The following is a 27,909-nucleotide window of genomic DNA, read 5'->3' as shown; positions in this document are numbered from 1 at the left end:
CATATCACAATGAAAATTCCACTGAGATAAAAATTGGCAATTGAAAATTTATGTCCTCTGAAATTATTTTATTATACACTGCTTGTAGGAAGAGCAAAACATAGATTAGTGATTGTGGTGGTTTTGTTGCTAAGTCATGTCCAACTCTTGCAACCCCATGGACTGTAGCCCTGGGGTTGCAAGGAACCCATGAATAGAGGTTCCTCTGTTCATGGGATTTCCCAGGCAAGAATACTGGAGTGGGTTGCCATTTCCTTCTCCAGGGGATCTTCCTGATCCATGGATAGAACCTGGGTCTCCTGCATTTCAGGCAGATTCTTTACCAACTGAGCCATCAGGGAAGCCATATACTAGTGATGCTATTTATTAAATATGTTTGGAAGTTACATGCTGTGGCACTATCAGCTAGCATCTATGAAACAGGCCCTATTTGTTTTTCTAGGCTTTATTTGAATACACGGACAGAGAAGAGAATAATTAAGGCTATAAACATGGAAACTGCTATGGTTTTAATTAACATATATTCTAATGTGATATATATAATATAAATATGTAGATATATATTTATATAAATAACAGTATATTTATACTTACATTTTAAGAGAAATATAAATCATATTTATATTTATAGGACATTAAACAGCCTGAGACAATTTTAATATAATAGCCATAGACTACAGTGTAAGAAAATAATATTTGATAACTTTAAAAATTCAAACTTATGGTATCATAGGTTATCACTCAAAATCAACCAGAGCTCAGTCAATATTAAGCCCAGATTTTCAAATAGCACTGCCAGGCCAATCTTACAATGTAATGGGATCCTTACAGATTCAACAAGAAAATAAAAAGTTAATATAAGCCTTTATAATAGTATGGAGATATTTTATACTATACACAAGTACTTCCATTACATCCAATGAGGTTAAGGTTGTCTACACAACTGATCTCATTATTCATCATTGTTAAATGGCTTCTGCAATAGAGCACTCATCCTCCCTACTCACTACAACGGCCCAACCTGAAAGAACCTATCATGTATGTCGACATGAGGTTGTTTAATCAAACAATTTTTTCTTATCTATAGAAAAGAAGGAAAAAAAAGTATTCTGGGGAAAAGATGAATGCTTCCGTGGATTCCTCTATACAGATTAAAACGGTCGACTCAGCAGCACTCTGAGTAAAATACAGAGCCTAGGGAAGCAAGCTGATGGCACTTTAGTTTATTGTATTTAACAGCACTCAGGACAAGCATTTTATTCACATAGATTTCCCCTAGCTGAAATTAATTTCTCTCTTTTTTGCGCTTGCACAGCACACAATTTCTTCCTCTCCTGCAGCATTTGCCACATTTTGCCTTATTCTAGGCTCTACTTTTCTTGTGTAAAAAAGTGAAACATCAATACTTACAAGTATCTTAATAAAATGTTTAAGGTTTTTCTGTATCTCCTCTCCTTCTCCATATGTCCTTCTCCCCTAAAACAGGGCCATGCTTGACACACAGAATACAAGTACAGCTCAACTGGCACCACTATAAAACAAACCAACAGCATGGAAAATAAAAGAGTGAATTATAAGGAAGTATCATATTTTAATTTTTTCTTCTTCCCTCCATCATATTTTTAATATATTCTAGGCTACCAGAATATTTGGTCTTTCTTTCTGACCAAAAAGTGGTTACAGCATGTACCATATTATGAAATTATGGTATTATTAGCAAATTATTTGTCTGAATTTGAGGTCTCTTCAATGGCAGAAGACTGTTATCATCTTATCAGTAAGTTCAACTTCAGATTAAGTCTTATACTCTGTGTCCTAGTTCTTAGTGTTCTATATATGCTGCTGCTGCTTCTAAGTCGCTTCAGTCGTGTCCGATTCTGTGTGACCCCACACGGCAGTCCACCAGGTCCCCCGTCCCTGGGATTCTCCAGGGAAGAACACTGGAGTGGGTTGCCATTTCCTTCTTCAATGCATGAAAGTGAAAATGAAGTCGCTCAGTCATGTCCAACTCTTAGCGACCCCATGGACTGCAGCCTACCAGGCTCCTCCATCCATGGGATTTTCCAGGCAAGAGTACTGGAGTAGGGTGCCATTGCCTTCTCCGAAATTATTCCTCAGTAAACTATAAATAGAAAACAAATACAATGTACAACACTTTATAATGACTTAAAAGGGCTATTACAGAGTATGTATTTTAAATATTACCAAAATGGAACTTAAAAATAATAAATCAACTTTATTAATTGTATGTACATAATACATTTAAGGGACTAGATCTGATATACAGAGTGCCTGATGAACTATGGATGGAGGTTAGTGACACTGTACAAGAGACAGGGATCAAGACCATCCCCATGGAAAAAAGCTAAATGGCTGTCTCAAGAGGCCTTAGAAACAGTTGTGAAAAGAAGAGAAGCAAAAAGCAAAGGAGAAAAGAAAAGATATAAGCATCTGAATGCAGAGTTCCAAAGAATAGCAAGGAGAGATAAGCCTTCCTCCGAAATCAGTGCCAGGAAATAGAGGAAAACAACAGAATGGGAAAGACTAGAGAGCTCTTCAAGAAAATCAAAGATACCAAGGGAATATTTCATGCAAAGATGGGCTCAATAAAGGACAGAAATGGTATGGACCTAACAGAAGCAGAAGATATTAAGAAGAGGTGGCAAGAACACACAGAAGAACTATACAAAAAAGATCTTCACGACCAAGATAATCACAATGGTGTGATCACTCACCTAGAGCCAGATATCCTGGAAGGTGAAGTCAAGTGGGCCTAAGAAAGTATCACTACGAACAAAGCTAGTGGAGGTGATGGAATTCTGGTTGAGCTATTTCAAATCCTGAAAGATGATGCTGTCAAAGTGCTGCACTCAATATGCCAGCAAATTTGGAAAACTCAGCAGTGGCCACAGGACTAGAAAAGGTCAGTTTTCATTCCAATCCCAAAGAAAGGCAATGCCAAAGAATGCTCAAACTACCACACAATTGCACTCATCTCACACGCTAGTAAAGTAATGCTCAAAATCCTCCAAGCAAAGCTTCAGCAATACGTGAACCATGAACTTCCAGATGTGCAAGATGGTTTTAGAAAAGGCAGAGCAACCAGAGATCAAATTGTCAACATCCACTGGATCATCGAAACAGCAAGAAGAGTTCCAGAAAAACATCTATTTCTGCTTTATTGACTATGCCAAAGCCTCTGACTGTGTGGATCACAATAAACTGTGGAAAATTCTGAAAGAGATGGGAATACCAGACCACCCGACCTGCCTCTTGAGAAATCTGTATGCAGGTCAGTAAGCAACAGTTAGAACTGGACATGGAACAACAGACTGGTTCCAAATAGGAAAAGGAGTACGTCAAGGCTGTATATTGTCACCCTGCTTATTTAACTTATATGCAGAGTACATCATGAGAAATGCTGGGCTGGAAGAAGCACAAGCTGGAGTCAAGATTGCCAGGAGAAATATCAATAACTTCAGATATGCAGATGACACCAGCATTATGGCAGAAAGTGAAGAGGAACTAAACAGCCTCTTGATGAAAGTGAAAGAGGAGAGTGAAAAAGTTGGCTTAAAGCTCAACATTCAGAAAACGAAGATCATGGCATCTGGTCCCATCACTTCATGGCAAATAGATGGGGAAACAGTGGAAACAGTGTCAGACTTTATTTTTTGGGGCTCCAAAATCACTGCAGATGGTGATTGCAGCCATGTAAAAGACACTCCTTGGAAGGAAAGTTATGACCAACCTAGACAACATATTAAAAAGCAGAGATATTACTTTGCCAACAAAGGTCCATCTAATCAAGGCTATGGTTTTTCCAATGGTCATGTATGGATGTGAGAGTTGGACTGTGAAGAAAGCTGAGCGCCAAAGAATTCATGCTTTTGAACTGTGGTGTTTGAGGAGACTGTTGAGAGTCCCTTGGACTGCAAGGAGACCCAACCACTCCATTCTAAAGGATATGGGTCTTGGGGGTACATTGGAAGGACTGATGCTAAAGCTGAAACTCCAGTGCTTTGGCCACCTCATGTGAAGAGTTGACTCATTGGAAAAGACTCTGATGCTGGGAGGGATTGGGGCAGGAGGAAAAGGGGACGACAGATGAGATGGCTGGATGGCATCACCAACTGAATGGACATGAGTTTGAGTGAACTCTGGGAGTTGGTGATGGACACGGAGGCCTGGCGTGCTGCGATTCATGAGGTTGCAAAAAGTCGGACACGACTGAGCAACTGAACTGAATTTATACAAAAATGTTAAGGATTTTCGCCCCCATGGTTATAAGGACACCTCTGATCAACTTTCTTATAATTAGCTGACACACATTCATATAATACTAATTAATTTTATTAGCCTAAAAACTAAGTGAAGTATAACTCCAAATAATCACCATCCACTTAGAAAAACAATTAAAATACTATCTGCTATAGTCAACTATTTATTGAGCACATCCTATTTTCCAGCACCAAAACACATTACCTACAGAAATCAAAGAAACCATCCTTCATCTCTTTCCTATTTGTCTCCCTAAGGGCATTACCATGTGCGCGTGCTCAGTCGCATCCAGCTCTTTGCAACTCGATGGGCTGTAGCCTGTCAGGCTACTCTGCCCAAGGAATTTTTTAGGCAGGAATACTGGAGTGGGTTGCCATTTCCTACTTCAGGGGATCTTTCCAACCCAGGGATCAACCTACATCTCCTGCATTGACAGGAAGATTCTTTATCATTGCACCACCTGGAAAGCCATGGTCATCAGCTGCTGCTGCTGCTGCTGCTAAGTCGCTTCAGTCGTGTCCGACTCTGTGCGACCCCGTAGGTGGCAGCCCACCAGGTCTCCCATCCCTGGGATTCTCCAGGCAAGAACACTGGAGTGGGTTGCCATTTCCTTCTCCAATGCATGAAAGTGAAAAGTCAAAGTGAAGTCGCTCAGTCGTGTCCAACTCTTAGCGACCCTATGGACTGCAGCCTACCAGGCTCCTCTGTCCATGGGATTTTCCAGGCAAGAGTACTGGAGTGGGGTGCCATTGCCTTCTCCGATGGTCATCAGCACCAATCTCTAATTTCTTTTAATAAAATACGTTAGTGGGAAGGTATAATAATAATGTATTATTCTACTATTCTGGAATTTTAAAATGACACATGCACACATTTAAAGGTTATACATTTTAAATAGATACAAACTGCCCTATATATAGGAAGTACTAAAAATCTTTGTTAAATTGCATTAATCAAACCAATGGAGTTTACATTTGTTGATGCTAGTCTGTAAGTCAATGATTTGGCAAATATTCTCCTATTCAGTATCCACAGGTTTCTGTTATTTAGTCACTAAGTCATGTCTCACTCTTCTGAGACCCCCATGGACAGAAGCCCACCAGGCTCCTCTGTCCATGGAATTCTCCAGGCAAGAATAGTGGATGGGTTGGCATGCCCTTCTCCAGGGGATCTTCCCGACCCAGGGATACGAACCTGTGTATCCTGCACGGGCAGATGGATTCTTTACCACTGAGTCTCTTGGGAAGCCCATTCACAGGATACTACCACTCAAAACAAAAAGGAAAAGAAAAAAAAAAAAGGTGATTAACTGATTTAGTGTTATCTGTCTTCTTCATAGTCTGGGGAATTGAAGGATGGAGAGGAAACAGATCTAGTCAAGGGGTCAAGGATGAAGCCTGAATGCTAAATTATCTTATAACTCAGCTATATAAACACGTCTATGAGTTTAGCCTTTTAAATCATTTATAGGCCATTATCTTGATAAAGGAACTGAAGACTTAGGATGAGAAAGAAAAAACAAGAGTCTTGAAATAGAAACTTAGTACATCCAAATTAAGTTTACATCTGACATGGCAAAAGAAAAAAAATCAATCATAGGTTTTGACCCATAGGGATTTTTCTGCTCATCCATAAGAAGGTGACTGAGATGAGAAAAATATAATTTGTACCATCTACTACTATAGATTACCATCCTCTTATGAAGATATGAGACCAAGTGATTACGAGTTGACTTAAGAAAATCTGGCACAGTTTTGAAAAGATATTCAAAAAAGTATTTTAAAACTATAAAACAAATTAGATGCTTGATTTGTTCATGTGACACCAAATTATTTTGACAAAATACATATTAATATATTTCCTGAAGTAAACAGTTATTTGTGGTCACCTATAAAACCCACTCCAGTGTTCTTGCCTGGAGAATCCCAGGGATGGGGGAGCCTGGTGGGCTGCCATCTATGGGGTCACACAGAGTCGGACACGACTGAAGTGACTTAGCATAGCCTAGCATAAAGACATCCTTAAGGGACTTCCCTGGTAATCCAGCAGTGAAGACTACATGTTTCCATTGCAAGGGGCATGTGCTCAATCCCTGGTTGAGCAATAAAAATTTCACACACTGGGAAGTGTGGCCAAAAAACAATTAAAAATATCATTAATAAAAAATAAAGACAACCTTAAGAGAGAAAACAGAGGAGCTGACTCAGTTCAGTTGCTCAGTCATGTCCGACTCTTTGCAACCCCATGACTGCAGCACACCAGGCCTCCCTGTCCATCACTAGCTCCCAGAGTTTGTTCAAACTCATGTCCATCAAGTCGATGATGCCATCCAACCAGCTCATCCTCTGTTATCCCCTTCTCCTCCTGCCTTCAATCTTTCCCAGCATTAGGGTCTTTTCCAGTGAGTCAGTTCTTTACATCAGGTGGCCGAAGTATTGGAGCTTCAGCTTCAGCATCAGTCTTTCCAATGAATATTCAAACCTGATTTCCTTTAGGATTGAGTGGTTTGATCTCTTTGCAGTCCAAGGGACTCTCAAGAGTCTTGTTCAACACCTGACTAATGTCCTATAATGGTCCTATTAAGTGTCATATCTGTTTTGTTTCATCTTTTGTTCATCCTCCCGTCCCACATGGACATTTAGCTCCTATGATACAAAAAGAAAGAAAGAAAAAGAGAGAGAAAGAGTGACTGATGCATGGATGTAAAATAGTGAGATAATATGGAACAAAAACCAGGGCAACAAAATGTAGCTTGTGACAAGAATGAAAATGTGCCTAGTCTCTTAAAAGCTCAGTTTCACAAGGTAATGGCTCAGTACTTAACTTTGTATCAGTCTGGTTCCTAGGAGTATTAGGACCTTTTCAATAGGCGTATTGTCTATGCAGTACCTCTGTACACTCAGTCTCTCCACTGGCTATGTTTGATTAAGGATCCTTTATCCCTCAGTTCTGAGACACCTTGAACAGTTAAACCACTAGATTAGCTGAGCAACATTTTTGTGGAGAAAAGTCAATGCGGTATCAAAGTATGTTGTAATAAAATAAGTCTCACATGAGAAACCAAATTATCTCACTCATCATTATAACAGCATCAACTAAATCCTGACAAGGCTGTCAGGTTTGCCCTATGACTATCTGAAATAAGGCTTTTTTATTGAATTTCATGGACTGTCAACAGCTTCCACACCATGTAAGATTAGCCCATGATCTGTGCCACAAAATGTGTGAATTCACAGATACTCTGTGGTTATATGACACTTATCATAAACAAAATCTTATTATCAAGTTTCATGACATACTATGGTTCAAAGATCTTAAGGACCAGAGAATAATCAAGAGACTACAGAAACTATAACTGCACTGCAGTAGTTATTCCATTTTTGATATGTTATGCATAATTAGCTTTAATATCATCTGTGATTTGTAAAAATGAGAATTGTGGGCACTTCTTTCAGCTTAAAAAAAAAAAAAGTTCAAGAAGGTCGCTCTGAGGAATAATAAATGAAAGTTACTGTGAAGGACTTTAAAATATGAATAGCCATACACTGTCAAATAATAATCAAATAACATTTTTAATGTGAACGAACTGAAAATTTATATAAAAGTACTTCCTTGTAATCAAACAGTTCAGATAAGTTGCTCTACTATAATCAGATCATTCCCATTATATTGCGTTTGTTCTGAACACTGTATTTTCAGAGGGAAATACATAATTTTAGAGCAAATTCAGAGTAAACTAAGGACTCGATATCCACTGAGTCAAGCTGCAATATCTAAGACTTGGACTAGGGAAAAGACGAATCAGAACATATAACAGTGTTTTGAATTATACAAATATGGCTATCTTGTGAAGAAGAATTAGCTATTCTCTGTGTCTCCAAGATAAGTGGGGAAACATCGACAGTGGAGGAAGTTTTTTATTTCATACAGTGTTTACTCTGGAGTTCCCTCTGGATACAACATGCTACTTTCAGGGGAAAGTTTTCAAGTTGGCAGACATATCACATACAATTTGGGCTAGCTATTGTGGAGAAGTTTCAAACATGCAAGTGTTAGAACAAATTTTCCAATCTTTAAGGATTTAACAATTTATGAATATCAGACAATGAATATGAACACACATTGGGACAAGAAATACACAGTCTCATTTATGTGTCCGAATGATGGGGCTTTAATAAGACTAGAAGGTGAGAGTTATCTGGCTCCGTGGCCCTCACTACTGCTGCTTTCTAGTCGAAGCCTCTCCTGTGAATAGCTGTTGTGCTAAATTTTATGATGCCATCTCCTCTTGCTAAAATTAGTTAGCCAGAAGCAACTCCATTAATCTGCATTACAGGATAACAGCAATAACATGAGGTTAAGGGGAAATGTTGACATGGCAGAGTCTTTGTATCATCAAAGAAACCCTAATGGCTGTTCAATAACATGCACTAACCTCATGCATACATATATACATTCGTAGAGCACTGATTCATCATTCATTGGATGTTACTGACTGAATCATTTTTTTATCAAACCTCTGTCCAGTATCGTGCATTGAACCTGGACTGGCAACTGGTTTCATACATGATAGTATACATGTTTCAATGCCATTCTCCCAAATCACCCCACCCTCTCCCTCTCCCACAGAGTCCATAAGACTGTTCTATACATCAGTGTCTCTTTTGCTGTCTCATACACAGGGTAATTGTTACCATCTTTCTAAATTCCATATATATGTGTTAGTATACTGTATTGGTGTTTTTCTTTCTGGCTTACTTCACTCTGTATAATAGGCTCCAGTTTCATCCACCTCATTAGAACTGATTCAAATGTATTCTTTTTAATGGCTGAGTAATACTCCATTGTGTATATGTACCACAGCTTTCTTATCCATTCATCTGCTGATGGACATCTAGGTTGCTTCCATGTCCTGGCTATTCTAAACAGGACCCTTGAGTCTGGAAGATCCCCTGGAGAAGGAAATGGCAACCCACTCGGGTTTGCCTGAAAAATCCCGTGACAGAGGAGCTTGGAGGGCTATAGTCCAAAGGGTCACAAAGAATTGGACATGACTGAGCGACTAAGCACTCACACGCAGGTAAAAAGAAAAGCAAGTGAAGAAACTTGTTAATAATTTTTCTATTGAGCACACATTGAAATGATGATATTTTGGATAATGAGTTAAATAAAACATTATTAAAATTAAAAAAAAAAAAAAACACCTCTGTCCACCCTGAAGTTTTTTTTCATTATGGATCTTGGAGCAGGCCTAGCCTCTAGGCCTATGTAGTCAGCAATGTTAAAATCCATTTGAGTGCAGTGGTTTTCTAGTGGTTTTGTTTATTCAAATATTACAGAGCAATTCTCAAGGCCAGAAGTGGTTGTTGAGTCGGAGCTTCTAACGACTGTAAATTTGAGCTACATAACATCATTGATGTTACAGTACAATTCGAGAGAGAATTGGGTGTTTAGAAAAATGAGAGGATTTTTAGAGATCCTATGGGCATTTTCCTTTAGCTTAGGAAGAATTTCGGGAAACAAAATGTTAATCATTATAAAAGTCACAGCTCTAATTCTGCTGAGATAAAAATCCTAGAAAAAGAGTCATCAGGAAATTTCTGTGGTTATATTTAAGGGAACACTAACTAAATCAGGATTTCAGGGAAGGATTTTTGAGCTGTGTTTGAGGGGAACAGACTGGAGATCCTGTTTGTCAATAATGTATATACGTAAGTGAACAGCGAAAAACTCAAAACTAGAAAGATACATCTGTGAAGGCAAACACAACCTACAACTGTGGCAAACTGGTTGTGACTATATACCTATAGGTCTCTACTCACGATACAGAATCTATTTTCAATATTCCCTGACATGACACTTAGGGAAAGGTGTGGAGCTGAATGCATTCTGAAATTATTCTGCTGTAATACATACTAAACAGAACAGGACAGAACACAGAAGAGAAAGGCATTCCATCAAAGTGGTTCAAGGTACAGAAAAGTTTTTTCTCATCTATTCCTCCCAAGATTTCTTCCCTTCAACACCAAATCCTTTTATATTTTAACTAGTGACAGCAGAGGGGATTCTAAGACATGTTTCTCTGAGAGCCATTTTTAATTGAGCTTTCGTTATTTACAAATATAGAATAAGGGCTAGATGTTGCTTTAGTTTTTAAGATTAATCTACTTGTGTATCACTGGCAAATAACTATTGGGTTTAAAGATGGAAGAAGTATGTTCAATACATTTGCTTCATGTGTCATATGATGCTGTACTGTAAAATTAACAGTTATAATATATAGCCATCATTCATATGACCAAACAATTTAATGTTTTAAGCAAAATATTGAAGAACCTCTCCATTCTATAATTTAAAAAAATAATCTCAGAAAACAATAGCATACAAGCACTCTGTCAAATCCATTGCTTCCTTTACATTCCCAATTTTACTATCTTGGTCTGTAATATGTTATATTTTTGCCTGGACTATAATAATCTCCTAAAATCCTGTCTTCCTCCATTCCACTCATCCTATGAAACATTGGAGGTTAACATTATAAAACACTGCTTTGTAACTGTCATATACCTGCCTTAAAAACTTCGGTAACTCACCATTAAATCTAGAACAAAAAACAGGTAGCCACTGTAATTTATTGAGCAAGTTCTGATCAACAAAGTGCTTTAGTGTGTTGATCTTAGTATCAGTCTGATTGAAAAAGGGAGATAGGAAGACTATACACATGGTAATTTCAATAATCTGGTCAAAAAGACAAGAACTTAATATAGTAGCAATACTTATATTCTGGAATATTCCAGAAACAAAATCACATATCCAAGAACTACTGAAAAATTGTAATTATTTTGAGGATAGTTTCATTTAAAGAGGAAAATTTTAAAAAATCCGAAAACTGGGTAATAGTGACTAAAAGGATACGGCTGCCAGTGACAATAAAGGGAGAAATCAGAAAAGGGAATCTGTTTTGGGGATGAACTGATTAGAAATGGTTAAGGAAATGTAAATAACAATGTTCATTAACTGGAAATAGGGAAACAGTTTTTGTTTATAGTTGGGAACTTGAGATAGAGATTTGAAGTTAAAGATGAGAATTTAAACATTAAGGAAACATTAAAATTTATGGGAAAGCATGCATTCTTGGAAGAAATGGCTTTCAACAGAAAGGAACATAATATCAGAGGGTGAACTTTACCAAACACCTACACTCAAGAGGGTAGCTTAGAAGCTAGAGTAGATAAACATTAAGCAGGAAGATAGCCAATAGAGTCCAGTGCTATAGAAGTTCAGCGGAGATAAACTGCTGAAATATCAAAGAGGATGCAAATAATAAAAGGTCTTTATATTCGGTGATGAGAAATCTTACAAAATCCAAAGATGATTTTGAAAAGTAAGACTCATAGTGGTGAGGACAGGTGATAAACTGTACAAGAATTAAAAGGAAACATGCAACAAGTTAACACTTTTATGGCACTTTACAATTTATAATGGGCTCTTTATATACCTTAGAAATTAAGAAAATGGATAGTAACTGGATGGTTCAAGGAACATAATTCTTAAAATCAAAGAGATTTGATAATGTTTATAGACCAAAAAAAAGTGGGGGGGGGGAGGAGTGGAGTGGAATTAGAGGAAAGAAAAAGACCAAAATAGCTGGAGTGGGTAAAAATATTGATAGGAATCTAACTATATTCCACAACACACAGGCACTGAATGGAAAGCAGAGGTGAAGGAAAAGTAGCAAGTTTTACCAGGACCCACTGAGCTAAAGATAAGAACAAATGAGAAACTTCATTCTGCCTTTTTTTTCCCCCAGGAACAAGAGAGGGAGAAGGAGAGACCATCTCTTGAAAGTGAGAGAAGAGCTAGGGGTTTCAAAGAGAAGTGGTCTGCAATAGCCACGGAAATATTAAGCAAGCTGAATGCTGACAGCATGAATTTATAATGGGTTAGGTCATTATAGTTCTCTATCTTCTCCCATCAGTGTTTGATGGTACAGAATTAAGACTGTAGAAATCAAATATTGGGCAGAGATTTAAAGCTGATCATTTGTTTATGGGTTTGGCAAAAATCTATCACTGGATAAAACTGAAAGCAAATAAAACCAGGAATAATTTTTAAGTTTAAAAATTAATTTTTAATTTTAACTCTTTAATTAAAATTTAAAAAATTTTAATAAATTTTCCCAACACACTAAATCATAAAGACATTCTAAATATGGATGTGCTTCATGTTTTGAAATAGCTTTGAAAATATTTCCAGAAATGTGTACTATAAAATTGACCAGATATTTCTTAATGGCATTGTTGGTGTCCCATAATAATATCCTAACTCTCTGAAATGCCTCACAGCTCATATAGTATCATATACATTATTTCATTTGATCTTCACCCGCTCAGACTCTACTCAACTTGAATAAAAATAAAGAATTTAGAATATCTGAGTTGCTTTCAAGCTTGTCTCTATCAATCATGAGTTTTCTTTCACTCCACCATTTATAATCAAAGCTTAGAAAAAGTTATGGTAATGTTGTGAGATAAAGAAAAAACACTCTGTATTTGCTATGCATTTTTCAAAGTTTGCTCCAACCTATGGTATTGGTTCTCTCTTTGCCCTCTGCCTAGTAATTTCAAAAGCTGGGTGGTGCCTATAGCTGTGGGTTGGGTCTTACATGACCTTGGCATCGACAAACTTACCTAAAGGACATTGTAACCTACTTTTTCTTTAGGTATGACAAAATTCTAGGCTAGCTGCAACATTACAATTAAACACATTAAAAGTACTAAATGAATTTCAATCAAGTAACTCATCAAATTGTACTGAAGTATCTTCTCAATGCACACATATAATATGTACTCAAAACTTACAACTTCAAGGGGCAAATAAGAAATGTTCAGGAAGAATACGTTTTATGTTATTGTAAGCTCAGGATGTATAAGGAAAGTGATAAAACTGTCAGAAATTAATGTGTTCCTGGGCTGCATTAAAGATGTCTGGCATATAAAGCAAAGACTGTAATAGACTACTGGGTATTTCTTTACATATATTTGTAGTACAATTGCACAAGCTGGAATCAAGATTGCCTGGAGAAATATCAATAACCTCAGATATGCAGATGATACCACCCTTATGGCAGAAAGTGAAGAAGAACTAAAGAGCCTCTTGATGAAAGTGAAAGACAAGAGTGAAAAAGTTGGCTTAAAGCTCAACATTCAGAAAACGAAGATCATGGCATCTGGTCCCATCACTTCATGGCAAATAGATGGGGAAACAGTGGAAACAGTGGCTGACTTTATTTTTCTGGGCTCCAAAATCACTGCAGATGGTGACTGCAGCCATGAAATTAAAAGACACTTACTCCTTGGAAGGAAAGTTATGACTAACCTAGACAGCATATTAAAAAGCAGAGACATTACTTTGCCAACAAAGGTCCGGCTAGTCAAGGCTATGGTTTTTCCAGTGGTCATGTATGGATGTGAGAGTTGGACTATAAAGAAAGCTGAGCGCTGAAGAATTGATGCGTTTGAACTGTGGTGTTGGAGAAGATTCTTGAGAGCCCTTTGGACTGCAAGGAGATCCAACCATCATTCCATCCTAAAGGAGATCAGTCCTGGGTGTTCATTGGAAGGACTGATGTTGAAGCTGAAACGCCAATACTTTGGCCAACTGATGTGAAGAGCTGAGTAATTTGAAAAGACCCTGATGCTGGGAAAGATCAAAGGTGGGAGGAGAAGGGGACGAAAGGATGAGATGGTTGGATGGCATCACCGACTCAATGGACATGGGTTTGGGTGGACTCCAGGAGTTGGTGATGGACAGCGAGGTCTGGCATGCTGAGGTTCACAGGGTCACAGAGTCGGACACAACTGAACGACTGAACTGAATTAAATATATGATATTTCCACACCTAGTATGTTCACCTATGAACTCTTACAAAAGTTAGAGTTATCCAGAGAAGTGTGTTCAGAGCGACAGAGGGACTCAAAACAATACAGTATCAAAAATGTTTGAAAGAACTAGGAGCATTTATCTAAAGAACTGAATATATATGGGCAGAAGGAAGAGGGATTATCATTATTGTGTATGACCAACAGAGAAGAAAATTAAGACCTCTGTATTGACCTCACAGTAGGCATGTTTGGGCTCAGATAGAGTAAGAGTCAAGGTTATTTCATTAGGATTTTAATTTACCATTTCTTAAAAGGTAAACAACTTCTTGCCAAGGGCTTGAACAGTGGAGAAGGGACTGAAATGGGATATATTAAAGATCATTTTCAAATTTGAGCCTGATTCTTCATGTTTAATAATAACTTAGAAATCATAGTGTGATTTTGTCTGTAAATTATAAACAAAGCCCTGTGTAAATAAAACAGGGATTTCTGGCAGTGGCAATAATCTATATGTACCACTTGAGTCAGAGCTTGAATTACTGGTAGGATTTTGACCGTAATAGTGGGCACCTCAAGTTAACAATTAAATGATGTTTTAAGTATATGGGGACTGGAATTACTCACACTGAAATTTAGGTATGAGAAGAAAAATAGAGAAGTTTCATTTTCTTATGTAATAATCTAAATCCTCAGCAGAAGGTCCTTTGGATAGAACAGTCTTATGCCCAGAAAGTCACCATTAATACTTCTCAAAACATTACCCCCTTTCCCATTATACAAATATTCTGTCCGACAATCTGTTCATGGTAATTTCCTTATCAAAGTCTTTTGACCATTTTCCATTCCCTTAAAATAAAATCCTTTTAGAGGCTTTCCTAACTAATCAGGCTACAGTGGGCCCTGTGTGTGCTTCCACAAGCTCCCATACTTGCTCTTTCATAATACTCATCATTTTACTTTTTAAAGGTATATCTTTCCTGTTAAGATTTGAACTCATAGCTTACAACATCTTATGTACTATGTACTTATGTATCCTTGGACATATGATTCCTAAATATAAGAGTCATGTGTGTATATGTGTGTGTGCCTGCTCAGTCGTGCCCAGCTCTTTGTGATCCCATGGACTGCAGACTGCCAGGCTTCTCTGTCCATGGGATTTTCCAGGAAAGAATAATGGAGTGGGTTGCCATTTCCTACTCCAGAGGATCTTCCTGACTCAGAGATAGAATTGCCTGTCTTGCTTCTCCTGCCTTGGCAGGTGGATTGTTTACCACTAGCACCACCTGAGAATACTTGTAATTATATGTATGAATTATATTCGGAGAAGGCAATGGCACCCCACTCCAGTACTCTTGCCTGGAAAATCCTGTGGATGGAGGAGACTGGTGGGCTGCAGTCCTTGGGGTCGCTGAAGGTCAGACACAACTGAATGACTTCACTTTCACTTTTCACTTTCATGCACTGGAGAAGGAAATGGCAACCCACTCCAGTGTTCTTGCCTGGAGAATCCCAGGGATGGGGGTGCCTGGTGGGCTGCTGTCTATGAGGTCGCCCAGAGTCGGACACAACTGAAGTGACTTAGCAGCAGCATGAGTTATATTTCTCATCTGTAAACCAATAAATTCGTAATCTAGCTTACACAGTTCCTTTTAAGATTTGTGAACTTAACGCTACTATGAAATTTGACACTACCCTGTGGTTGGGCTGACAATATCAATTTCTAGTCCTCCAGAGCCAGACCTTGGAACACAGGAAATTCACCAATAAGCACCATCTTGTCATATTTCTTGACAAGTAGTAATTTATTCTCTCCTTGAGGACCCCCCTACCTTGACGCAAAAGCTCTCAAACTACATGAAGGAGATCCATCTTCATTAATATCTAGGTTCATAATGAGGACATTTCACTTTATGATACCCAATTATCTTCCACAAATTTTTAACAACTTGCAGTTGTGCCAAATTTTCTCACCAGCTTATTTTACCTTAAGCTGGTTCATCTGTTTTATGAGGCTTCAATTAACTAGATTTAGTCATGTCATGGCTAAATGGATGTGACTAGAACGGATAACATACAGGAATCTTTGTGTAAACTGTTACTAACATTTAGGTTTGAAATTGGAAAGAACATGAAGAGACTTTAATTTCTTTTAAGAATACATACTCAAAAGAGGAGTGGGCACTATTTTTGATACCGAGATAGTAGTAAAACCAAAAACTATTCCAAAGAAGCAAATGGCAACAGAGATCAATCAGCAGTGACCTACACCTATTTTCTTTTAAAATTACTTGCACCTTCACTGAGTTATTGCTAAATCTTAAGTGACGTTAAAAACAATAAGCAGACAAGTTTAGGGTGGCTTAAGTAAGGCCATTTTCCACGAGGAAAAGACTTCTTCCATATCCTTGAGGGCAGGTACTGTCTTTTCACCCTTCACTGGCGCCCAGAACAAAGCCTGGCACAGAGTTAGCACTTATTAGTTATTCGGTGGGTGAATAAATGGATGAATGAATGACGCTATTCTGCAAAGCCTGAGCAATCAGGGGCTGGTGTCCCCGAAGCACGCTTGCTGCCTTTCCAGCAGGCTGGCAAGCATCTCTTCATTCCCTTACTTTTCTGGCACGTCTCAATTCCCCTGTTTGTCCCTCCTTTAGGATGACCAAAATCCTGTCCCTAAACCGAGCCATTCCTCAGTTGATATGCTCATTTCTCGGACAGACGTAGCTGTTTCTGAGGAATGGCAGGCGGAACATGTAGGTTTGGGGAGGCGAATAGCCGGGGGCCTTGACGCGGCGAAGGTAGTTCCAACGCCCGATATAAAAGGGTCTGGACCCTCATTTCTCCAATCTTTGATAAACAAAACTGCTCACTCTCACCTCCTCGTGCAGACGCCGCAGTGCTAACCTGGTTCCGACTGACACCGTGAGGAGGGAAAAGAACGCCGAACCGCCCTCACTAGGAGAGAAGGGAGAAAGCGAGCGCTCCCCGACCCCCCTTGACGCCTGCCGTTCCCGTGCGCTCCACCGACCGACGACTCACGCGCGGGGTTGCGGGCGCCAAGACGCGAGGGCAGCCGGGGGCGCGTGCGCGCGGGAGGACCGATCGTGGGGTGGGGGCGGGGAAGGGACAGAGGCGAGCGCGGCGCGCCAGCAGGTGGGAGCGTCCTCTCGCGCGCGTGCGCGCCCCGTGCCTTCTCCCTCACGTTCCCCGCGCGCCGCGTCTCCTCCCCGCCGGGCGCGCGCCGCCTCCTGCCCTCGCGCCGGGTCTGTCTCGGTCTCTCAGAGCCGCACGCTCCGCGGAGCTCCAGCCACTGCCGTCGCCTCGGCAGCGGCTCTCCAGCCCGGCGGCTCAGCATCGGCCCCTCAGCGCCGCGTCCCAGGCCACCTCCCTCTCATCCGCCACTCCCCTTTCCTTTCCCGCCCTTCTCTCCCACACGGTCCTCGGAGAGAGCCTGGATACGAAGCAGGCGGACGTGAGAAGGGGGTTGGAAAAATGGAGGTGCCGCGCCTGGATCATGCCCTCAACAGCCCCACCAGCCCCTGTGAGGAGGTGATCAAAAACCTCAGCCTGGAGGCCATTCAGCTGTGCGACCGAGATGGTAAGAGCGGCCGGGACGGTGAGGATTGGCCGGGGTGGGGGTAAAGCCCGCTGCCAGACGCCGCGGCCACTGGGGCTCCCGCCGACCCTGCTCGCCCGGGCGGTAGGGTCTTTTGTTGTCCCCCTTGTGCAGTTGAACGCTGGTGGGGGCTCCCCTTCGCGCACCCACTCTCCCCTCAGACCCAGAAACAAAAGGACCCCGGGGCTCGCGGGTTGGCTGGGGAAGTCGCCGTGGTCCCCGGCTGCGGAGCCCCTCACCGTCCTCGTCCGCCTGGCTCCCGCCGAGGGGTTGCCCCGCGAGGGCGCCGTTCCCGCCGGCGTCTCCTGCTCCGGACCAGGTGTTTCCGATCTTTGCCGCAGTCCCGCTTTCCTGGGTCTCCCGGCGAAAGCCCTCGGGATGTTTCCAGCGTTGCCCCCTGCCCCCAGCACACACTCGTTAGCGGTCTCTACGCGGAAACTTACTAGTTCCTTTTTGAACCTCACATCTTCAGACTTCCTACATTTTGAAGTCTTTTAATCCTTTCAAAATGGAATTTGAAGTGACAGTTTTTTTTTCCAGTGAAGGGGCAGAAGAGTGCGTTTCAGCACCAAGGACAGCCACAAGGTTCGTGGTTTGAAACTGTGATTCAGAAACTGTCAAAAATGTGTAATGGAAGTGGCCTCGTATATCTGCCGTGATTCAGAGTATGTGGCGAGTACTCACCGTTGTGTCTTGATATTATATCGCTTATTCTATTGTTAAAGTTGACAGTCTCCTTAAAAAGGAAATTGATTAAACAGGTCTGAGCGTTAGAGGTAGACTAGTACAATGTGCAGTGTGGGTAGTTACAGCGCTTCTGTGTTATTAGTTGGAGTAGTTGGAGAGTCAGTGCTATTTCAGTAATGTGAAATAAAACTCCATTTGTAAAGAAGTCATCTGATTAGTACTGACTGATGTAATAATTGTAAAAAAATTATACAAGTGACAAAGGAAAAATAATTTATGTGTTGTCAAGATGACCCTGAACAGTTTTGACTGTAAATGAAATTAGTGTTTGTGTGTCACTAAAAAATGGTTTTTAGTGACGGTTATGTAGATATACTAATAAACTTACAATAAGGTCATAAAATTGATCAGTATATAATCCAAGTAGAGAGCAGAGGTCTTGTTTCCAGTCATCTAAATGGTAATAACTTGATTAGGCATTGCTGTATAGTACAGTTTAGGTCAACTGAACGCGAAATTTCCGTTTATTAATAAATTTAGGACAATCGCTCTTGGATAAATTGCTCTTTGAAGCCAAAGGCACTTTAAATAATTTTGAAAAAGGTGTAGTATAGATAATAAATATTCTTGCAAAAGGTGCTTTTATTTTCTTCATCCCTAGACTGTTTTGGTCACCATGGTAATAAGTGCACATATTTTTGACATTAACAATTCATTGTTTTGGTATTCCATATAGGAAGTTGCACTATTGGACTGTACAGATTACTTTTAACATACCACATAGAAAGTCCTATGGGTTTGTTTATACTTTTGTGAAATGATTTTGTAATGTTACCATTGTAAATATTTTTATTTTCCTATGCTGCTTTTTACAGAAAGCAATAATAAAGGTAGATTTTATTTTCATCTGCTTCAATGATTTATCAAAAGCTCGTCACTGTAGTTATTGGAAATAGGCAATTCATGGTTGCTCCTCAAAAGTCAGTAGTTAGTACTTAAAATTGCACTTACCAGATGTTTCAAAGATACTAAGAAAAATAAAGGTTTTTTTAATGATCTTTACAGAGTTAATAATGTACAAAAATTAATGTCCTGCATTTACCATGTCTCTTCTCCCAGAGTATAAGTTATTTTATTTTGGTAATGTTTTTTAGTTTCTATGATTCACATTACTAACCCTGCAAAAATGAATGAATTATGTAACATTTAATTGGGGATGTACTGGCACTAGGCAGTTTGAAAATTACTACTTATTTGCAGACTTCTAATAGATTCAACACATTAAATAGAGTTTCATTTTATAAAATAGCTTATGTCTTCAAATACAAAGGGCTCTCTTTATTAAAAGATGTGTAAAATGTGAAGATAGTTCATGTAAAGATTTTGTTAAATGCCTAACTTTACATTTTGTGAAACTCTATATGTCAATTCCAAAAATGTTAAGTTGACATCATAGGAATAATTTAAAGGAGATGATATAGTTACTTTTACAGAACAATTTTAAAATGTGACATTAAGTTTTTCAACCAGATCTAGTCATACTTTTATATTGAGAAATTTTCAGCCAGATGAATTTGCTTCCTTCATTTCCTTCCTTTCACCCCCTCTCCAATCTCATTGTTTTACTTCTGGAAATATATAACACAAAAATCTGTGGCAGATCTGTTTTGCATTTAAGTACATAATGAGTTATATTTTCATAATTGTATGATTGTATAAATAAATACGTCTTGTTTGCTCTGTACTTTTCCTACTTTAATATGAATCTGATGATGGGAAAAATTAGTGCAATATTAATTCCTTAGAAGTGGAATGAAGTAGAGTAAGAGAAGATACCATGTGATTGTTTAATAAACATTTCCTTTTACCTACTCCACTTACAGATGTTTTTATAATGTTTTGCATTTTACATCAACTGAGAGCTATAGCTGCTGGTAAACATAACTATGTCTTATTGTCTTATGCTTCCTTGGCGCTCCTCTTTTATGTTTTTTTTTCCCTTGTCATTTGCCTTTTTTCTTATCTGTTTACATTATTAGTAACAATTTACAATGCTTCTTTTTCCCATCATCCCTCAAAATGCTTAATAGTTTCTGAAGAATTTGTAATAGAGTCCAAGTGGTCATATAATTGGATATTTTAATTAAGCAAGAGGGTTTTCATACACACATTATCTCATGTGTAGTTTTATCCTAGGCATGTGTGCTCTGGTTGCGAATACAAGGCCCTGCCTAGATTTCACTTATAGTTCAAAATGAGGATTCTGGACAGACTTCTATTAGAAAACCTCTGAAGATGTGCTGTTTTCTTACAACATATTTCTCTGTTATAAGAAAAAGACTGTTTCTGTTCTTCTTCTCTTGTATGTTGAAGTGGCTTCAAGTGACGTATATGATACACTTCAATGGTGAGTTTTCAAAAAAAATCAAAATAATTTATCTGGAAGCATTAGTAATATGGAAACTTATTTTCAATTTGTTTCTTCTCATAGATACTTTAGACCCTCACTGACCTGTGACATTTCAGAACAGCTCTGACCCCACACATAGAATTCTACACTGCTTCTCTTCATCTTTTTTTTTTTTTCATCGTACATATGGAAGCTTTCTTTCCTTGCTGTGGAGGAAAGATTCATCTTTATGTTGCTTTATATGCATCCAAGCTCACTCCACATATTTTGAAAGATAAATTCCTTTCAATTTGGACTTTACCTTATTTACTTAATATAAATCAGCTGAGACTGTCTTCTTTATTGGTGTGTGAATTAAACAAATTTTAAGTTTGAAAACAAAAGGTAATACAGGAGTGTTTAGTAACACAGTGCTGTATTAGATCATTCTTAATGGTATGTTTTAAAGCAGATGTCTAGGATGAATACTCTTAACTATTACCTTTCATAGTATAAGAATTTAAGGTAGGCATTACTGAGTCTCACTGACATGCGTGTAGCATGGTGGTAATACCATTTTACATTCAGACCTCTCATGAAATGTTGACTCTTGATACATATATGATCTTAGGAAAATTACTTAATCACTTCTTAGCCTCAAGCTTTCTCATGTAATATGGGTATAAAATGTCAGTCCTGTAGGGTTGCTGAGATAATTTAGGTATTATAAAATAGTTCTTGACACAAAATAGAGAGTAGTAGTTATTTTAAATGGAATATTATTCTCCATATACCTTCTTGAGTTGAACTACTGCTTTATAATTCTTCATTATTTGGCCAATATTTGGTTTAGATGTTTTTTAAAAATTTCAGTTGTGTTTTATGTAGTAAATCTTATGTCACTTCAGTTTCATAAGTAGTCAATGGAAGCTAAATTCTGAATTTTAAATGAACAGTAAAATCACAGTTATAGTACTCTAATCTTTGCTTATGTTTTTCTATGACATCAGTTATATCCTTCTCAACCTTAATCCTAAAATCTATTTTCAGCTTCTGTTTGAAACCTGCTGTTTGCTGTTTTTCATGTACATTGTGACCTTGATACCTGCTTTGAGTAGGTATTTGCATCAGAGAACGTCTGTGTTCTTGATTCAACAATTGTTTTCTTTCTTTCTTTTATTTTTTTTAAAGTATAGATCTGTACTAGCACATGTGACCTCTGGGTTCAATTATTTGACCCAGATATTTACTATGGAGATGCTATGAATTTTTATTACTATGAAAACAAAACAAAACTAAAAGAAACAAGCAAACAGCTTGGAAACCATCAGATTATGTTAAACAAATTTATATTTTTGGTAGGGGCTCTAATTCATTCCCAGAGAAGACCAGGAAGTTACTAGAGTAAAAGTCTCATCAAAGCATATGTGACCAGGCTCCCTCCAGTGGTAGAATGATATGTCATAAGTTGAAACATTCTTGCCTAGGTAATTAAGCCAATTAGAAATTCACTGTGTAGAATACTATCTAGAAAACTTTCAAGTCACCTTTAAAAAAAATCTTGCTGGTATTTCCTTCTCTTTAGGCCTAAGCTTTATTTTTTCATATAACTTTAGGTAATAGTTTCATGATGACTTTTATATTTTATCTTGGATTTCAGGATAATAATAATAATAGCAGGTACATCAGTTATAGCAGTAAGCATGATCCTTCTAGTTTTTTGTTTTTCTTCTCTGTCCTTAGTAAATGTATAATTTGTTTTCCTTATATATTTGCCTCTTTCTTTGGTTTATTTTCCATTTCTTTTAACTTTCTCTGTAATCATTTTATTGTTCATAAATTTAAATTCTGTCTTTACTACTATAAAGCATTTGGCTCATTTTAAGAGTTTAAAATATTTTGTTAATATTAGACAGTAAACTGTCCTATTAACACATACAAGAAGTAAAATTAGTATTTGGGGAGGACTTCTAGCAGAAATGTGATGAAAGAGTTGAAGAGTCTTGACAGGAAAAATAGACAGCCTCAGCTTGTTCTCAGTATGGGAGGAGAGTGAGTGGCAGTGGTATAAAAGAAATCTAAAAATAATTACCCAAAATTTGTGATTGATTGAATTTTCAAGCAAAATGAAAAGTGACCAGTGGTAACTGTAGGATTTTAGATTTAGGAAATCTGAAGAATCATTAACAAGAATAAAATTAAAAAAATAAAAAGGTAAGGGTATTTTGACATCTGATGACAGTATTTCACATCTTAAATTTTAGGCCTCAGTGGACATCTAAATGCATCCCAAATACTTTTCCAGGGCTGCTTCCCTCTGAGAAATCATTCTCAGAATAGTTTTTATGTACTGTTTTCTCATTATTGTTTCAGTGTGGATGCTCACAAGAAAATCCATTTACATTCTTCTTAGACACTCCTTTTCCTTCATTCTCACTATTCCTGCTCTTTAAGGCTATTTATCATCCAATGATAATATTTTGAGAATCATTAGTAAACTACTTGATACAGAGGATTATGAAATAGATTTTTTTGAGTCATCTGCACGAAGATAGTTTTGGAGTCTTAGGAGACTTTCCGCAGGGATGTAGTACAAAGTGAAAAGAACATGTACATTAAGGTATTTGAAGTCTAACGTGAGAGACTTCTTTGGAAGCATATATTAAGCCTTTACCAATTCCACCTATGTTCTGGGAAAAGGGTTCTAGAATGAAGAAGAGAATTGGTCACAGAGCTATGTATTCCACTGGGGAGACTAGAACTTGGCTGAACAAGGAAGATTAGAATTTGACTTAGGTTTTAGAGTGACCTCCGAACAGCTTTGTGTCTCTCCCCTTGAAGGTAAGGAATGATCAAATGCTAGGGAAGGCCAAGTTGAACCTCAAAGATGAAATGTGCAATTCAGGCTTGTTAATGCCGACAAGTACTCTACGTTTTGAAGTCCCTCATTAGATGTGAGTTGAACAAAAAGCATCACACTCCAAATTGTGGTTAGTTTGTTTATGATGTTATGACTACTTGGACCAAGTTTGTGGTTCATTGTAAAGGGTTGTGGGATTTTTGCATACGTCCTGTTACTTGAAGTGTTTGTGGAAACTACTGTAAATAGATCTTTTTGTTTTCTATAGCCTATGCGAGTGTTGTTATCTAATAATAGTAAGAAAAGCTTATAATTTCCCTCAATGTATGCCAGTAAAGACAAGGCACAAAATCTTTTTCAATATGCTTACCATGATTTTTCTGGAAAAATACTGCCTTACCTTCTCTAAGCCTGAATGTTGGTAAATCTCCTAGTCTTTAACAGTTTTAAAGCTGATGATAAATGCAAAGAAAAATGACAGACTATTTTTGAGCATCAAGTATGTGATATGTTCCTCGTGATTGCATTTTCGAGTTATATCTGTGATGTAGAACAGGGATCAGCAAGTTACAATCCTTGGGCCAAATCTGAAAACCTGCTGCCAGTTTTTTAAATAAAATTTTATTGGAATAAAGCCATGCTTATTTGTTTATATATTGTCTATGGCGGCCTTCTTGCTAAAACATCAGAGTTGTGTAGCTGTGGCAACAGACCACATACTCCACAAACCTTAAAATACTTATTATCTAGTCCTTTACACAAAAGGCTTGCCAACTCTTAATGTAGAGGGCTAAGAAAATAAATTAATATCTCTTGATTGGAATAAAAATATTGAAAGAGTTTCTGAAAAAAAAAATCATAATATTTTGCTGTTATAGATTACCAGGGCTTTAGATTATGCTGGTCAGGCAGAGTTCTGTGGAAAGCTTAAAAACCTTACCAGGCAATAATAGGAAACAAGCCCTAGTTTTAATTTGAAATCTAGGCATCATATAAATAACTTTAGAAAGAAATACTAGTTCTGCATCACAATCTCATTAATAAATATGTTTTAAAGAATCAAACATGATGATACGAACTTTGAGAAATACATTTATATTGATACATATTACAAATATTTATGTGTGCATCATATTCTTCCTTCTAAACCAAATTCTTATTGAAAAAGACTCAAGGTCTTACTCGTCTTTCTGTTTCCATAATCTCACATACTACTTCTCAGTCTGTCTGTATTTTTTTTCAGTGTTTAACCTAAGACTGTCTGATACATTATAAAAATAGAATAAAAATGAATTATTAGAAAAATGAAATTTAAAAGATCCAAAAAGATTCAACAGACATAAAATTTACTGTCAAATTCATATACAAGTTTCCAAATGCTTAATCCTAATTTTTATATTTATCTCATCACAAATTGATAAATAGTTTGCAAACCACACTTTGAGCACAATAGCTAGAGGACGGTGACATTCTATCCTATTGAAAGCTTAATTTTTAGGTACTGAACTTAACCAGTTAATATTCTCACTTTGTTTCCTTTTGTTTTTTTACTTGCCTTGTATTGTTACTGTTTATACATGTATTACAAGTTTAGGATCTCTGTTAAGAATTGGAAAAAGGATCCAAGAATGTGTAATTTGGCTCCTGCATTTAAAGAATTTACTGGCAGTTAGGGAGATGATACATTTAAATAGATAAATACGTGATAAGTATATAATAGTACAGAAGAAAAAGTGGTTAATTCTGTCTTGAGTCTCTCAGATGACTTCACAGAAGGAAGCAACATATTTTGTGGGTATTAAAATTTAAAAATTTGAAGAAGCAGAATAAGAGCATTTCTGGCAAGATAAGTGCATATATAAAGGCATAAAACCATATATGTCCTAGGAATACATAGCACTTAGTATTGCTAAAAAAGAGATATTCCTTATGAGAAAATAAACTAAAAGCTAGTTAGGGAGAGCTGTTAATAGATTATGCCATGATCTATAGTTTGTATTTATCTAGTTTGAAATCATACTAGTAGACTCCAAACTTTGTAATTTGTAGAGAACCTTTTAAAGCAAAACCACCACATTTTAGAGAATTCTTAATAAGTAAAAGTAGCATTTTATTAGTATACACTTATCCTGAAATTAAAAACATACCTAGTATTTCAAATAAAGTCAATTGATCAATGGATATAGTTAGAAATTAAAATTAGCAGTTTACTTGAAAGTTGTTACTTTATATCAGCCTGAATATCCACTTTATTTCTGAATTTTATTTTTATTGCATTGTGTCTAGGAAATTCTGGTTCATACAGATAAGTAGTGGCAAATGATAATGTTCTTAATTCATTTTCTCTTCTCAGAATACTCTTTAAATAAATTGATTCAGACTTTAGAGAAATAGTAAGTTGTTTTTTTTTTTTTTTTCCCCTCAACTCAAAGTGTAAGTCCTTTTGGAGGGAGGTAATAGAATTGACTCATCTGTCAGTTCGTTTTGTCATTGTTCAGTGTGAAAATAATGTATCTTGTAATATTCTGAAATATTCATTGATAACATTTTTTAAATGCTCACATTTTTTTGCTGATCTCTTAAAAATTTCAGAAGAGCTTAATTACTTGAATGACGACTCAAGTGTAAGGATCAGTTTCATTATTGATACTTTATATGTATCTATAAGCTTGGTAACATTTGTGACTTTTGTCAGATTGAGGTTTTTCAACTTGTTACAATGCTATATAATCATATTAGTGTGCCTATTATTTATATTTGAAAGATATTTGTATAAAAACTTTTTAATGACTAAAGTATTTCTTGTTTCTTTTGAAGTATTTATATTTTGCTTCAGGACATCTATTTAAGTTTGGTATGAAGAAAACGAATTTTGAAATTTTCTATCTGTAACAATACAGTTAACCCAGGAAAAAAAAGAAAAACCCATCAATTTCAATGATAATCTATGTGTGATTAGGCAAAACTGTTTTGAAATAAGTTAGTATCCAATCCTTACTAGTGAACAGTTAGTACTTAATGAACGCTGGCAAAAGCTTTTATAGGAGCTACCACTAATGAGATTTTAAAATTTTTATCTACTTCCTTTAATAGAGTTGTCTCAACAATTCTTACAGTTTAGTTGATGATGTGTTAAAAACTGATTTAAACATTAAAATTTTCTTGTTGTTTGTATGTTGGTTTAGCATCCTTGAATTGACCTATTTGAGAAACTTCTACAAAAATAAATGCAGAGATCTGCCACATTCAAATTCTAATGCAGTTAAATTGGAAAGATTTTACATAATTTCAACATTTGAATTAATCAAGCATATGTGATGAATAATTTTGTATTTTCTGCATTTTTAGACATGTACCACTATTTGAGTTTTTTATAACAGTTTACTAATTTAACATATTTGTCATACTGTTATATAGGATTTAATAAGACTTTTGTCCAATCATGTATGCTGTTGTTCATAGGTAATATGGTGACTTTATTCTGAGCACATTTTAATTCCTAGATTTATAATAATTTCATATACACTTTTTTTTTCCTTCAAAATTGTGGAACTTGTTAAAGACTGTATCATTACAGGTTTCCCCTTGATATGCAAAAGCAGAGCTTTCTTCTGAAAGCTTTTGTAAGCCAAAACGGTATAAAATGAAGAAGCCGTTAACTTGGGACACATATTGCTAATGTATGCACAAAATAAACCCAGATAAAGCATAGATGCTCACAGACACAGTTCAGAGCTCTGGGACTTGATGCTGTTATGTGGAGTGTAGTTCTCAGGAAAGGAACTTGGAGGTGCAGCTCTTCCTGCTTGGGGTGCACACTGCCTCAATAGTGGCTCCCTGCCAAACAAACACTGAAGGCTGTTTTTGATTTTTTGCCTCCTCTTGTAGAGGGAAAATTCTCTTTGGATTTTTGTGGCTGGAAAAAACAGGTACTAGTGTAGATATTTTGTAAAAGTGAAGTGACATAAAGCGAAGTCTTGGGAAAGTGGAGGATAGCTTTATTTGCAAACCTTTTTAAAATTTGCCACTGCAATGTAAATTCTACTGACAGATGACTGTCATTGAACTTTGGTACAGTGTTTTAGCTTTGAGAGCTCCCAAATGTTAGCTGAAAGAGCAACTGTTACTAATTAATAGGAAGGCTTTGAGATGTCTTGAGTGAAATCGGTCTCAATATATCCATGTTAACACC

General features: G+C 37.3%; 2 protein-coding genes across 48 annotated transcripts in view; one reads left to right on the top strand and one right to left on the bottom strand.

Moving 5' to 3' along the window:
- Positions 1-17,520, bottom strand: part of LOC147343090 (uncharacterized) — a 466,920-nt gene extending 449,400 nt beyond the window's left edge. For 12 of the 46 annotated variants that reach the window (XR_015157016.1, XR_015157015.1, XR_015157018.1 and 9 more), the window contains exon 1: positions 17,070-17,520. Coding sequence is in view for 6 of the 46 variants with exons in the window: in XM_086382522.1 (XP_086238648.1) it covers positions 17,070-17,520 (451 nt within the window). In the remaining 40 variants the exon portion in view is untranslated. Of the gene's footprint in view, positions 1-1,410; positions 1,532-5,475; positions 5,550-17,041 lie in introns of all 46 variants that reach the window. The other 34 variants (XR_015157021.1, XR_015157023.1, XR_015157024.1 and 31 more) reach the window with 10 other exon arrangements.
- PHYHIPL (phytanoyl-CoA 2-hydroxylase interacting protein like) overlaps positions 17,422-27,909 on the top strand; it is a 95,029-nt gene continuing 84,541 nt past the window's right edge. For both annotated transcript variants that reach the window (XM_086382461.1, XM_086382460.1), the window contains exon 1: positions 17,422-17,763. In XM_086382461.1, the coding sequence (XP_086238587.1) occupies positions 17,658-17,763 (106 nt within the window). In that variant the 5' untranslated portion in view covers positions 17,422-17,657. The remainder of the gene's footprint in view (positions 17,764-27,909) is intronic.

This window comes from Bos grunniens, chromosome 28 (genome assembly GCF_055505025.1).
Source record: "Bos grunniens cultivar Pamir isolate PY7600 chromosome 28, Bosgru_T2T1.0, whole genome shotgun sequence".
NCBI classification, from domain to species: domain Eukaryota; kingdom Metazoa; phylum Chordata; class Mammalia; order Artiodactyla; family Bovidae; genus Bos; species Bos grunniens.
Note: the sequence above shows the minus strand (reverse complement) of the source record. Positions and strands in the feature narration are given on the sequence as shown.